At 53.7% G+C, this 13,846-nt stretch overlaps 1 protein-coding gene across 2 annotated transcripts in view; it reads left to right on the forward strand.

Moving 5' to 3' along the window:
* The first annotated feature begins 240 nt into the window (after positions 1 to 240).
* The window catches only part of CHCHD6 (coiled-coil-helix-coiled-coil-helix domain containing 6), a 125,774-nt gene continuing 112,168 nt past the window's right edge, over positions 241 to 13,846 (forward strand). For both annotated transcript variants that reach the window (XM_060163852.1, XM_060163853.1), the window contains exons 1-3: positions 241 to 371; positions 10,598 to 10,706; positions 13,581 to 13,653. In XM_060163852.1, coding sequence (XP_060019835.1) covers positions 285 to 371; positions 10,598 to 10,706; positions 13,581 to 13,653 — 269 coding nt within the window. In that variant the 5' untranslated portion in view covers positions 241 to 284. The remainder of the gene's footprint in view (positions 372 to 10,597; positions 10,707 to 13,580; positions 13,654 to 13,846) is intronic.

A 13,846-nucleotide genomic window follows, 5' to 3' on the forward strand; every position in this document is an offset into this window, starting at 1 on the left:
CGCAAACCTGCAGCGCCTCCGCCCGCCCAGCGCGGCCTCCTCGATGGTGGTGTCGCGGTCACCGCGGCTACGCTCCTCGGCCAGCCATCTGGCCACGCGCCGTCTGGGCGCTGCGCCTCGTGCTCCTGGTCCAGTGGGCGGCCACCGCGAGACTACAGCCCCCACAATGCCGCGCGGCCCGCGCCGCGATTGGCTGAGCCTCGAGCTTCGGCCAATAGGACGCGGCCTTGTTGGCAGGTGGCGCCGGTCCCGTAAACGCCGGCGCACCGGAGCCCCCTCCCGCCATGGGCATCACCGAGAGCCGCGAGGGCCGAAGGGCGTCCCTCGGGATGGACCAGGAGGAGCGGGTCCGGGTGCTGCAGGGCATCCGGGTGAGCGGGCGGCCGGCGGGCGGGCGTGGAGGCGTCTGCCGGCGCTCGCCGCGAGAGGGCCGCGAGTTCGGAGGGCGCCGCAGGCCTGGCCTCCTCAGGGTGGGAGGACGGACGGAGACCGGGGGGCGGGGCCTCGTTACCTGGACCCCTGCCCGGGTGCGCTTTGGACGTTTGATCCTGTGCCCTCGCCGCCCGCGGACGCCCAAGCGTGTACGAGGACAACGAGCCGCCCCCCCTTGGGTTCCGGAGCCGCGCTGCTGACCTGACTGACCACCTCCCGTGCCAGTCGCCCCCAAGCCCCCGCTCCCTGTTCGCTGGCCTCAGGGCCTCCTTGTCCCTCGAGGTGCCGGCCTGCTCGGCTCGCGATCTCCGCACGGGTTGTGTTCGCGCCCCCAGTTTGCCTTATATCCGCTCTTGCGTTCTTGTAGTTCAGGTCTCACGTGAGGGTCCTTTCCTGATGACCATTCAGTCCGCAGTGCCTGCCCATCCCCGCGGTCGCACACTGGTTTTTGCCGTAGCGCTCGCTCATCTCCATTTGAAACCTCTGTTGATGCTTTACTTCTTCGTGTGTTTCCGACCGCAGTGTAAGCTGCTTGAGGCCAAGGCTCTTGTGTGACTGCAGACTCTATCCCCAGACTCTAGAGGAAGAATAAAAGCAGCTCACGCTTGAGTGTTTAGTGGGGGCCATGGGTTGTGCTAAACCCTTGACGGGTACCCTGTTGTTCAGTTCTCAGCAGCTCTCCGAGAGGTCGGATTCTGTTCGCCCATTTTATGGATGGGGGACAGGGTAGGCATTGAGACATGAGGTACTTATCCAGGGTCACCTAGGTAACAAGCCGGCGAGCTGGGATTGCGCTCAGCGGGACTCCAGGGACTCTTCATTGAGTGCTCTGCTTGCTCCTGCACCTCTGCCTTGCACGTAGTGGGTGCTTTGTAAACCTTTGCTGAGTGATTAAATGGACGAACCCCAGTGAAGCAGGCACCAGGTGTCCATGGGATGCACAGAGCCGGGCATAGGTGAATTAGTTAATTAGGGAGCTGGCTCAGAAAAGGACATCAGGGCACTTCCCTGGCGGTCCAGTGGTTAAGACTCTGTGCTTCCACTGCAGGGGGCAAGGGTTCGATCCCTGCTTGGGGAAGTTCCACATGCCACGTGGTGTGGCCAAAAAGAAAAAAAAGAAATGGACATCAGGAGGTGTGACTTCTAGATAGTTGCTCATTAGCTGTGTGACCTGGGGTGAACAGCTTATCTGCTGAGTCTATCACCACATCTTTTACAAAACGGGGGCAGGCTGTGATAATCCTAGGTGCTGCCTTGGATAAGATGATGTGTGTGCACGTGTTTACAAAAAGTACAGAGTGTTTTGTGGGAGCCTCTATTCTTAGCATGCCCACGTAGCATATTTGGTACTTGCTAGGTGTTATCCAGTCTTGACCTGGCTTGGGGCAAAGTCAAAATGGAGAGAAGACGGCTCCGCTCCCGTTGGAAGGTGAGAGGCCGTAGCCGAATCGGAATTTAGGAAGATGCCCCAAGCTCTGTGTGGGCGCTCTCCCGCTGTTGTCACCTGCCTTGGAGAGTGTTGGAAAGTTCAGTCAGTCAGGGTCTTCTAAGGGAACGTCTTCTTTTTTTTTTTTTTTAACATCTTTATTGGAGTAGAATTGCTTTACAATGGTGGGAACGTCTTCTAAGTGGACAGAGGAGCATCATCTCTTTTGGGTTTTATATCAGACAGACACGTTTTATTTCTAGTTCTCTTAGCAGTTCTGCAAAGTACAAATTCTCTTTAAAAATGGAGAATCAGGCTTAGAGAGGTTAAGGAGTTTGCCCAAGGTGTTACTTCTGGGACTTTAACCCAGATCTTTTTGGGTACAAGAAATAGCCTTTTCTCACGGCTCCAACCTACCCTGCATGCTCCCAGTGATATGCAAGGCAGTGTGAAAATTCTGTGACAGCCTCTAGCTGTCCTGACAGGGTGCTTAGTTCTACCAGAGATAGTTAAAACTAGAGGGCGCTTTGGGCAAACTCATCAGAGAGAATAAAGAACTTGTCTAGAGGCATACAGTTGGGGGCACTGCCCCATGTTCTGAGACCCCTTCCTTCCTTCCTTCCTTCCATCCTTCCATCCTTTCACCCTTTCATCCTTCCATCCTTCTTTCCATCCACTCGTGTGCCTGTTTTGAGACAGGGAGACCAGAGAAAGGAGGTGATGGCAGTGCAGTGTTTGATGTAAGGTTTTTCCTGCTAGCAAAGTGACTCGAGGGTTGGGAAGTCCACCTTGTCTTTAAGCAGGTGAGTGAAAATCACTAGAAAAGATCATTGGTTGAACCAAACGAGAAGTTAATTTAATAGAAGGTATAGGAGGTGTGTGCCAAAGAAGAACATCTGCCTGCTCCTTCAGAGAAAGTTAAATATTCTTTTTTATTTTTTAAAAATAAATTTATTTATTTATGGCTGCGTTGGGTCTTTGTTACTGCGTACGGGCTTTCTCTAGTTGTGGAGAGCGGGGGCTATTCTTCATTGCGGTACATGGACTTCTCATTGTGGTGGCTTCTCTTGATGCAGAGCATGGGCTCTAGGAGCCCTGGCTTCGGTAGTTGTGGCTCGTGGGCTCTAGAGCACAGACTCAGTAGTTGTGGCGCACGGGCTTAGTCGCTCCGCGGCATGTGGGATCTTCCCGGACCAGGGATCGAACCCGTGACCCTGCATTGGCAGGCGGATTCTTAACCACTGTGCCACCAGGGAAGTCCAAAAGTTAAATATTCTTAAAGACCTCTTGTATTTAATCCCCCCGACCTGGTCCTGGAAAGCATTCTAGTTTCCTTAAAATGAAACGCCAGGACCTTGCTAGTTTGCACACTCATTTGCATAAGTTTACATGGTGAGTTCAAGCCCTAATTCCGAGGAAGGTAAAAGAAATTTAATTAATGCAAAAAGCTGCAATTATATTCACCTCTGTTTTTCAGAGCAAGCATGTGTGAAATACATAAAGATTTCATTTCAACCAGTGTGTTTCATTTCATCCTCCAGTAAGAGGAGGTACACACGTAGCCACAACATCCCGTGTGTGACTGTCCCCTCTGCCCCTGCACAGCCATCTTTGGTGACTCAGCTGAAGTTGGTTGCATGTCAACCTGCAGACCCCTGGCTGTTCTCCAGCCTTTGCCTCTTCCATCCACTCGGTTCCCGCTCCCCTTCCCAGGTCGCTTCCCGAGGCTGCTGCTCTAGCTGTGTCCCCAGGCTCGTTTCACCCTCAGGGCTATACCACCTTTACCATCATTCATTGCCACGGGAGGCAAGTCGGGACCACTGCTGAAGGGAAGATCTCGGAGGAGGTCGAGGGACACAAGGGACAGCTCCCCGTGTGCCCACACCAGAGAGGCCAGGCGTCCCCGACGTGTGGGTACCGCTTCACCGCCACCTCAGCAAGCGCTCACTGTGAACTGGGCCTGGCCTGGCAGAGACTACAGGGGACAATGCACAGGGCCCTGCCTCACGGAAGCCTCATCCCAGGAGGGGGAACTGACCAAGAGAAAGAAAGACGAGGCAGAGGAATAAGAATTGCAAGCGCCACGAAGAAAACAAAAAGGATGCGGAGAGTGATGGGGCTTCTTGTGCAGGTGGGCTGGTCAGACACTGCTGCTTGGATGAGCTGACGGTGACGACGGGCCTGGGCCAGCGGGGAAAGGCTGCTCTGCTCTGGGCTGAGTAGTTTCAGGGCACTGTGTCACCTGGGCCCCAGGCTGACCTTGGGAGATTTCATCCTCATGCAGAGGTGAGGAAGCAGGTTCCTCACCCGGTCACAGCGAGTTGGTGGTAGAGCAGGAAGCTCAAACTTTCCGGCTCCATAGCTGTGTGCTTGGCAGCTGCACAGAGGTTGGGATGGTGGAGGAAGTTGGCCAGGTGATGAGACTAGACGGGTGATGCAGGGCTGTTCACACGTTTCTCTGGAGGCGACATTGTGGTTCTCTATTCAGGGGTGGAGCTTTGGAAAGATTTTATCTGATGATAGTGACTTTTTAAAAAATGGCTTTATTGAAAAGTATTTTACATGTAAAATTCACCATTTCAGGGTTTTTTTAAAGCAAATTTACAGAGTTGCTGTAAATCTTTTAAAGCAAATTTACAGAGTTGAGCACAGTGGGATTTTAGAACATTTACGAGGCCTGAAAAGTTCCCTTGTTCCTATTTGCAGTCACTCCCCACTCCCACTCCCGGCCCCAGGTAACCACTAAGCCCTCTGCCTCTGTGTGGTTTGCCTTTTCTGGGCATTTCATGGAAGTACGTCGTGCGTCTTTCATGTCCAGTTCCCTTCACTTAGCACCATGTTCTTGGCGTTGGCTCCTGGACGTTGTGGTCTGTATCAGGAGTTCCTTTTTATTGCCGAATAGCATCTCATCGTAAGGCTATTCTGCACTTCGTGTATTCAGTCAGACTGATGGGTATTGGAGTTGTTTCCAGTTCTTGACTATTATGAGTAATGCTGCTGTGAGCATTTGTACATAAGGTTTTTTGTGGTCATTTGTTTTCATTTCTCTCGGGTAGATAACGTAAGAGTAGCATTGATGGGTCATTCTGCTTATGACTTCGGTGAATTATTAGGTTTAACTTTTTGAGACGCTGCCAAACTGTTTTCTGAAGTGGCTGTACCGTTTTACATCCCCCTCAGCAGGATAGGAGGCTTCCGGTTTCTCCACACCCTCACCAACACTTGTTATCATCTTTTTGACTATAGCAATTCCAGTGAGTGTGAAGTGGTACCTCATTGTGGTTTGAATTTGTGTTTCCCTAATAACTATTCATGTTGAATGTTTTTTCATGTGCTTATTTCCTGCCCAGATATATTTGTTTTTTGGTGAAATGCGTATTCAAATCTCTTGCCCACTTTTAGTAGCTTTTGATGGGGTTGTTTGTCCTTTTTATTGAGTTATCAGCCCTTTACCGTATTACGATTTGCAGATATTTTCTCCCAATCTGTGGCTTGTCTTTTCATTTTCTTAATGGTGTCTTTGAAGTGCAAACATTTGTCATTTTGATGATGTTTAACTTATTTTTTTTCTTTTAGTGTTTGGGCTTTGGCATCATATCCCAGTAATCTTTGCCTAACCCAAGGTTATAGAAATTTTCTCATATGTTTTCATCTAAGAGTTTTGGCTTTTATACTTAAGTCTGTGATCCATTTTTAGTTAATTTTTGTGTATGATGTGAAGTAAGGCTCTAAATCGGGTTGGCAAATCACTCTGCCATTTTTGGGTGAAAGCAGCCGTAGACAATATGTAAATGAATGGGTGTGGCTATGTTCCAGTAAAACTTTATTTATAAAATCAAGTGTTGAGTTGGATTTGGCTCGAGCACTAGAGCTTGGTGAAGTCTGCTCTAAATCCATCTTTTTTGTGTGAAATATTTAATTTTCTCAAACTACATTTGTTGAAAAGACCGTCCTTTCCCCATTTGAATTACCTTGGGACCTTGGTGAACATCAGTTGATCATAAACATAAGGGTCTTGGACCCGGTGGGTTCCACCCTGGAGAGAGGTCACCGCATGTCTTCCACAGCAGCCCTGGTCTCCAGGATCCCACCTGCCGTCTCTGCAAAAGCGTTGCCTGGTTCCACCCTCTTGCCCTCCTGCACTCCACCCCGGTCATCTCTTTTGTCCTCATTTGTGAGCTGTTGACCTCCGGGTTTTAAACACCCAGACCATAGGTGTCCCCATGCTGCTGGCCATGTCCCCCTGCAAGTCTCCTGGGCGCCTGTGATTCACTGCATCCCCGCACTGCCTCTCCCACTCTCCCTGTTCCTGACGTGTGAAGGTCCATCCAGCTGGTCCCCACGCAGGAAGCTGATCCCACGTGCCCTTTTTCTCTGCATCTAATGTCAACTCTTGTGTCTTCCCTTCCAGCTGCTTCTGTTTCATCCTCTCCTTTTTACCCTCAGGAACTCTTGATCTCAGCCAGGCCCGCCCCACCTTCCCCTTGCCCATCTGACAAGTTGTTCTTTCTCCCAACATGCTTGCCTGCCACAAATCTGTACTTCCTGGCACTAGCAGGGTAATGTGTTTTTAAAAGGTACATTTTACTTTTGAGCAGCTCTCAGGCAGTGGAGATAAAATCCAGACAGTCCCAGTGGAGGTCCCTCCCTTCCAGGCCCAGCGGCCTCGCTCTCAGAGACGGCCCCCCCAGCTGGTGGTGTCAGTGATCGTTCAGGGTTAGAGCTGAGGTGCGACCCGCTTACTTCCCACCCATCCGCGCTTCCCGCTGTCTCCAGGTTCAATGCAGATCCCTGGGCCTGGCCCCCGAGGCCCTCTGTGTGCTGGTGCCACCTTCTCCTGTCGCCGCCCGTCTCCCGGGGAGGACACATGCTGCCGTGCTGTTTCGAGCTGTGCGCCTCTGTCTGCAGGGCTCTCTCTCCCTTCCTTGGCTAAATTCCTCCTTGGCCTTGCGACCAGTGCAGGGGTTCCCTCTGTGCTGTCGCTGGTCACCGTCCTGGGTGGGGGGAGCTCTGCCCTGTGAGCAGGACCTCGTCTCCTGGTCTGTGGCCCCAGCATGTGACCCGGAACCGGGCTCAAGTCAGCAAGATCCTCGCTGGGCAGAGGTTTAAGCTACTGGCTCCATATTTCTTGGATGAAACCATCAGCTCAGAAACTTTGTGGTATTAATCGACAACATTTAAAACTTGGAGGCGTTAACATCAGTTCAATTTTCAGTTTTTTGGGGAAGAATTGAAAGTCTGGTCCACGTTTCCAGGGGGCGCCCCTTGGCTGGAGCTATGAAGTAGCCACCCTCTGCGGGGCTGTGCTGTCTCCTGTCCTCGCCACGTTGTCCTGGCACTCCCGCTTTGCTGCCAGGCCCGCCTCGTTTGTTTGTCACCTGCCTGGCCCCGTGGGCGTCGGTGGTTGCCACCTTTCTAGGGGGGCCTCCAGGACTCTTCTCGTCCAGATACTCGGATTTAAATCTGTGGATCTAATTTCAGCTCACAGAAAACTGGAGGACTAGCCAGCAAAATCTCCACAGCAACAGCCGCAGGCAAAGCAGAGGAATCTTCTTAGAGTCACAGGAGGGCAGCGCCTCCCCGGGGTCAGTGTCTGGGCCCCAGGGGCCGCTGACAGACCCAGCTCGTCTGGAACATGCCGGTGCTCAGCCTGCGCGGGGGAGCCGTGGGCCAGGAAGCGCGAGAGCAGCAGGGTGCGCTCAGAGGGTGCTCGGAAGGCGGTGCGTGAGTGGCCGCAGCGGTGGCCGTGGAGGGCTAGCTGGCTGCTGACTCGGGCCAGCGCCTTCCGTCGCCCTTGGGTCACGTTTGGGCGTGAGATCTCGGTGTGCCTCTCCGGCCTGGTCATCTGGTGCAGCCTCTCTCACACACGCCCTTGTCAGGCCCTCGGACAGGCCAGACTCGGCCCCTCTCAGAGGCTGTGCACTCATCCTCCCCTCTGCTCGGAACCAGATCCTTTTTTCTTGGATCTCAAGATGGGATTGTGGCGGGGCCTCCTCCCTGCAGGGCGGTGGTCTCCTGTTAGTGCCATCTCCTCTGAGGGGTCTTCCTGCCACCCCGTGTGCACCCGGCCCTGCCGGACTGTGTTTTATTCTCTCCCAGCGCTTAACCACTAACATGCCTCACAGATTTTGAAGACACATATTTTTGAAATAGAGATCCCCTGTAATATTGATAGGTGGAGAAATCCACCTCTCACCCTTTGCCGTTAGTCCCCGTTTCCCCCCTCCCCCAAACCCCAGGCAGCCCATCTAGTGTCTGTCTCTAGAGATTTGCCTGTTCTGGGCGTTTCACACATGTATGCGGCCTTTTGTGTCTGGCTTCCTTCACTGAGCACGATGGTGTGGCCTGTGTTAGTAGTTCATCCCTTTCTATGGCTAATGTTCCATTATTTTCATTCACCTGCCCATCAGTTGATGGTTATTTGGGTTGTTTCCACCTTTGGCCATCACAGATAATGCTGACGTGAATGTGCACGTGCAACCCGCTGTGAATGTGTATTTGCATTTGTCTTGAGTGGGTACCCGGGAGTGGGATTGCTGGGCCTAATGGTGACTCTGTGTTGAACTTCTGAGGAACTCCCAGGCTCTTCTCCACTGTGGCTGCACCATTTATTTGCCACCAGCAGTGTATCAGGGTTCCAGCTTCTCCGTGTCCTTGCCGGCACTTGTCCCTATCTGACTTCTTGGTTATAGACATTCTAGTGGGTGTGAAGTGGTATCTCATTGTGGTTTGAATTTGCATTTCTCTCATGAGAATGAGAGCATCTTTTCATTTGCTTATGGGCCATTTGTGTATCTTCTTTGGGGAAATGACTATTCTGATTCTTTGCCCATTTTTAAATTCGGTTGTTTTTCTTTGTATTATCGAGTTGTGGGAGTTCTTTGTATATTCTAGATACATGTCCCTTGTCAGATATATGATTTGCAGATTCTGTGGGCTGTCTTTTCAGCTTACTTGATTGTGTCTTTTGAAAAACGAAACTCTAATTTTGATGAAGTTCAGTATATGTTTTCTCTTTGATTGCTCATGCTGTTGGTGGCATATCTACAAATTCACTGCCAAAGCCAAGGTCAAGAAGATTTACGCCTGTGTTTTCTTCCAAGAGTTTCATTGTTTTCACTCCTGCATTTAGGCCTCTGATCCCTTTTGAGTCAGATTTTGTATATGGTGTGAAGTAGGGGTCTAACTTCATCCTTTTGCACATGGATGTCCAGCTCTCCCAGCACCCTTTGCTGACGAGACTATTCTTTCCCCATTAAATGGTCCTGGCACCCTTGTCAGTCAGTTGAGCACAGATGTATAGGTTTATTTGTGGGTTCTCAATGCTCTTCCACTGCTGTGTGTGCTTGGTCTTCTTTTGTTCTATAATCATTAATTAGCTATTTGATTTGTATCTGTCTTAAATACTAGAGGGACTCAGTTATTATTATTATAATCTTTACTTGCTGAAAGAAACGTTCATGGTAAAAAACTGAAACACAGAAGTGCCGAAGGTGAACGTCCTGGCCCGGCCGCTCCTGTCCCGTGTGCAGGACACGCCCCGGGACGTCTGGTGTGTGCCCCGAGTGGATGCGTACATGGGGAATGTGTGTGTGCCAAGGTCAACGTGTATATATCGCAGGTCTGCGTCTTTATAATTGTGTATCTGTTTTACAAAGTGTCCTCTGACTCCCGGGTCAGCGGTGGCATCCTTCCATGGCAGGCACATGTCTCTCCTGTCCTTTCTTGACAAGTCCGCGGTGTTTCATAGGAGGCGGACCATCATTTCTCTCACCACTGCCCGTCGTTGCTAGTATGTTGTTTCCTTTTCCTGTGCGAGTCCAGCGCTGCTGTGCACACGTGGGAGCACTTTCCTCGCCTGGATCCCTGAAGTGGAGCTGCGGATGGTGGACTCGGTCCTCAAGTCATCTTAACGTCTCCCCTCGCTGTGCTTTGCGATGCCTTGCACATACTGGGCACTTAATAAATATTTATTGATGTCAACTCTTAGGGGCTTTTATTCTGGATTCATCCCTCGCTGGCTGTTTCATTTCAGTCAAGTGTTTTATGACACCCTCGTACCCATTTCACTTCCTCTACAATGAGGGAAAGATTTGATCATCCGGTCGTCACTGGGGGAGCCAGGGTGAAATGAGCCAGGCCGTGCTGGATTTTCTGCTGTGACGGTGGCCCTGGTGGGACTCAAGACGGGAGGGAGAGGCGGCCCCGGCCCTCAGGGTGTTTACAGGCCATTAGACGAGGCCCATAGAATGTGAGACGCTTCCTAAGAGGTGCGCCTGTTATAACAGGCAAAGGATTGGGAGAAATGGTCCTTAACTCGGGTGCTGTCTGGAAGAGCCCACCGTAGAGGCACCCTGGGACGCCCACAGGGAAGGGTGAGGTTTGCACAGCTGGAGGCGTCCACCCTCTGTACAGGGTGGGGCTGCAGTGGTTCTCAGCAGAACGGATTCAGGGCAGGAGAGAAGAAGGGGAACTCGGGGTCCCCTGAGTGTGTGGGAGCAGAAGGTGCAGCCGGGAAGCCAGTGGGGGACACGCTGTGGCCCGTGGAGCCCAGGCTGGGCGTGGCGTTGACCTGGCGGGTGCCAGGCCAGCACGAGAGGTTTCTGTGTGGAATTCCTTACGTTATTGGAGTTGGTCTTGCAGAATTAGTCTGCTCAGAAATCTGGGGCATGGGTAGAGGGGAGTCTTCACTTCCAGAGGGTTCTGTCATTTAACTGTTCCCCTCGATCCTTCCCACAGCTCTCTGAAAACGTGGTCAACCGCATGAAAGATCCTGGCCAGCCTTCCAGAGTGGGGCCGCTGACCCCTGCAGCTGCCGCCCTTGTCTCCTCTGAAGGCCGGGAGAAAGGTAGGCCGGGTGGCAGTTCTGCGTGGGGACGGAGTGGGCGCTCCTACTGGAGATGAGCTGCCGGCTGAGCCCGCGGGTGGTGCATGACGTGAGCGCTTCCCACGAGAGAGTGGCCCCCGAACCGGGTGCTGTCCTGTTCAAGGACTGCAGCGCCGTGTAGTCAGAGCCTCTGTGACCATGACCAGGGCTGGAAGTTCCCCACTGTTCCAGCTTCTCCGCACGTAAGCAGTGAGTGGGTGACCTTGGCGCCAGCCCCAGAGCTCTGACCTGCCCTCACGCTCCGGGGTCCTGGCCCAGCTCCTGGGACGGTGCTCGTGGGGCTTCCAGGAGGGTCGCCACCCCATGCCCCCGGCTCCTTCCCCAGCTCGCTGTGGAGCTGCTGCCTGAGCCGGACCGGAAGCGCTTTTGTTCCCCACGGTCGTGTCCGTCACAGGTGAAGAAACCTGTGCTTTTCTCCAAGTGACTCCTGTTAACAAACACCAAGGAACACTAGCGTTTGAGTGGAGAACGTGTGGTGCGGAAATATTAAGATACTACAAACAGGAAAAGTCCTCGTGACAGCTGATTAATGAGAAGAGCTCGTTGATGAGAATCTGGGTCCCCCTGCTGTAACCTGAGGTGTGAGCTGTACGCTGATGGGCTGGAGGGGCCTGGCCGTGTGGGGCATGGATGCCGTCCCGACCCACAGTGAGTGACTGCGGCCTCACGTTGGAGCTGTCTTCTCCGCCCATCGGCCCCGTTCGGGTGCAAGCGCATAGGAGGCCGCACCTTGCTTGTCCACCCGGCATGTCCTGAGCGCCGGCCAGGGATGCGGTCACGAGGCACACGCTGGTACACGTAGGCAGGGAGACAGGGACCCTCCCCCGGGCAGCCCAGCCCCCGTCAGGAGCCGCGTGCGCACGCCTGTGGCTTACAGTGTCGCGCGACAGTGCGACACGCCGCAGAAGCCCACAGAAGACGCCCTCGTCCTTTTCTGGGGGGTCATCCTCACCGTCTCTCCGGCCGGCTGGAGAGAGGGTTGAAGAGGCCTCACGTGCGTGAGTGAGCTGTAGGAAGGGGAGAGGCAGAGGGCGAGAATGGCTGCAATATGTCAGGCCACGTCAGGTTCAGCCTTGGAAGAGAAAAGAAGCATTTGTTTCAGTCTTGCTACATTTGAGCAGTTTAAAAAGCAAGGAGAGTGGTTCATCTATCATTCGGTTTTGGTTTAACAAAGTATTTTGCTGTTTGAGGGTGAGTGAGTTTGGAGGTTCTGAGGGCTGGATTTGTCAGCATGGGCGGAATGCCCTGAAGTGGATGAATTTTAAAACACTTTTACTTTTAAAATCCAGTGTCTGCTTTTACTTTAGTGATAGAACAAGATAGAAAAAGAAGTTAAAATTAAACCCTTGTGCCAAACCATACGCCAAATGCGTGTCAGAGGAAGTCACAAGTTGAACTGGGAGAGGTGCAGTCATACAGCGAGAGCGGCAGGCAGCCTCTTAACCCCGTGTCAGGCGAAGAGACCTTAAATGAAGAGGAGGAGTGGGGGCTGTGACTGAACGATTGGAGACAGTTTAGAAGAAATGAATGAACAAAGGGTGACAAACTAGGGAGTAGAACCAACAGGGAGGGGGCAGTGTTCATATGTAAAGAGTCCTTGAAGCCCTCTGACGGCTGCATGGAGAATGTGTACAAACGGTCAGAGAGGTGACGAGAGCCAGCTCCATGGAGGGTTGACACACTTGAACCTGCAGGCTGCCGCGGAGCGTGGGCGCGGGGGTCCGGCCACAGGCTCTGCGGTGGGTGCACGCATTACTTTTGTAGTCGTGAAAAAGGAAAACTGTATAGAAAGCAGAAATAAATGTGATAGACCTTACGTCAGTAGAGTTGTTGTAAGTCAGGCCCTAAGCCCAGGAGCGTTCACGTCACATCCACACCAGGCAGCGGTGCCTCCTGCACGTTCCCGGCCGAGGACCTGGTGCGGCCCCGAGGGCTGCCCTCCCCGGCCCAGCGCGCCTGCCTGGCCTTCCGGGAGAGGCGTGGGCCTGGGTGAGTCCCGGGGCGCTGCGCGGCTGAGCCCCCCAGCCTCCGAGGTCAGCAGCTGAAAAGGTCTTGGGAGAAGCACCCCCTCCCGTCTGCCTCCCAAAGCCTGGTTCCCCGGCCGGGTCTCGTGTGGCCCGAGTGGCTGAGCGTGGAGGCCTGCGATGGGGTGGAGGGCATGTGACCGAGGCCTCAGCGGAGCGGGGACGCCGAAGCCTGGGGCAGTGGGAAGGAACAGAACCTCAGTGTCACCGCGTGGTGGGAGAGGAGAGTGAATTGGGTTTGCTCGGAGATCCCCACGTTCTCGGCCATGGGAAGGTAGACCTACTGCGACAGCTTAAAGGGCCCAGTGACACTAGAGGTGAAGCAGGTGAAAGGTGACATAGATGTCCTTAAGTGGGGTGTTGGCCACATTCAGGATCGGAACCCTTTAGAAAGGGGTCTGAGAGAAACCAGGCACGAGGAGTCTCCCCCCATGGCCCCCGCCCTGCCAAGCCAGCCGACACCCCGGGGCTGTGCTCTCAGCTCGGACAGAGCAGAGCTTCCCTCAGCCAGTCTGGCCTCTGGGGAAGGTGACCTGGATTCCCAGTGGCCGCAGAGGGAGGAAGGGGGATTTGGACCACCGCACTCAGGTGTCCACGCTGACCCAGCGACCAAGCCGTCCTATGCGGGAGACGGGCAGAGGGGCCTTCGGGCCACCCCCTCCTAACCACAGAGTAAGGCTGTGTTCTGTGTCTGCCTGGGGCACATCCGTCCCTGGGGTGACGTCCTGGGCCCTTTCCTGGGTGACACTGTGCCTCTGTCCGTCCATGGGTTGCTGCTGATGGACTGACCTTCTCTTCTCCCCCTTTGCAGAGTCTAAGTCGCCCAGGCCGGAGAGTGGCGGTGGCCGGCGGCCCTCGGGGGCGGAGGTGGATGTCCTCAAGAGGTGAGCCGAGGGCCCACTCACCCCGGCCCTGCGCCCCGGCCCAACGCGCCTTCCTCGCCGGGTACCTTCTCCTCCTAAAGGCCGGAGTGTTTGCGTCACAAATGCCATCTTATTTAGGTGGGATGCCAAGCCTGTGATTTAGGTGGCACTAGTCCCAGTGTTCAGATGAAGACACTCCCGGGTGTGGGAGGGC

The sequence above is a fragment of the Lagenorhynchus albirostris genome, chromosome 10 (assembly GCF_949774975.1).
Source record: "Lagenorhynchus albirostris chromosome 10, mLagAlb1.1, whole genome shotgun sequence".
Taxonomy (NCBI): domain Eukaryota; kingdom Metazoa; phylum Chordata; class Mammalia; order Artiodactyla; family Delphinidae; genus Lagenorhynchus; species Lagenorhynchus albirostris.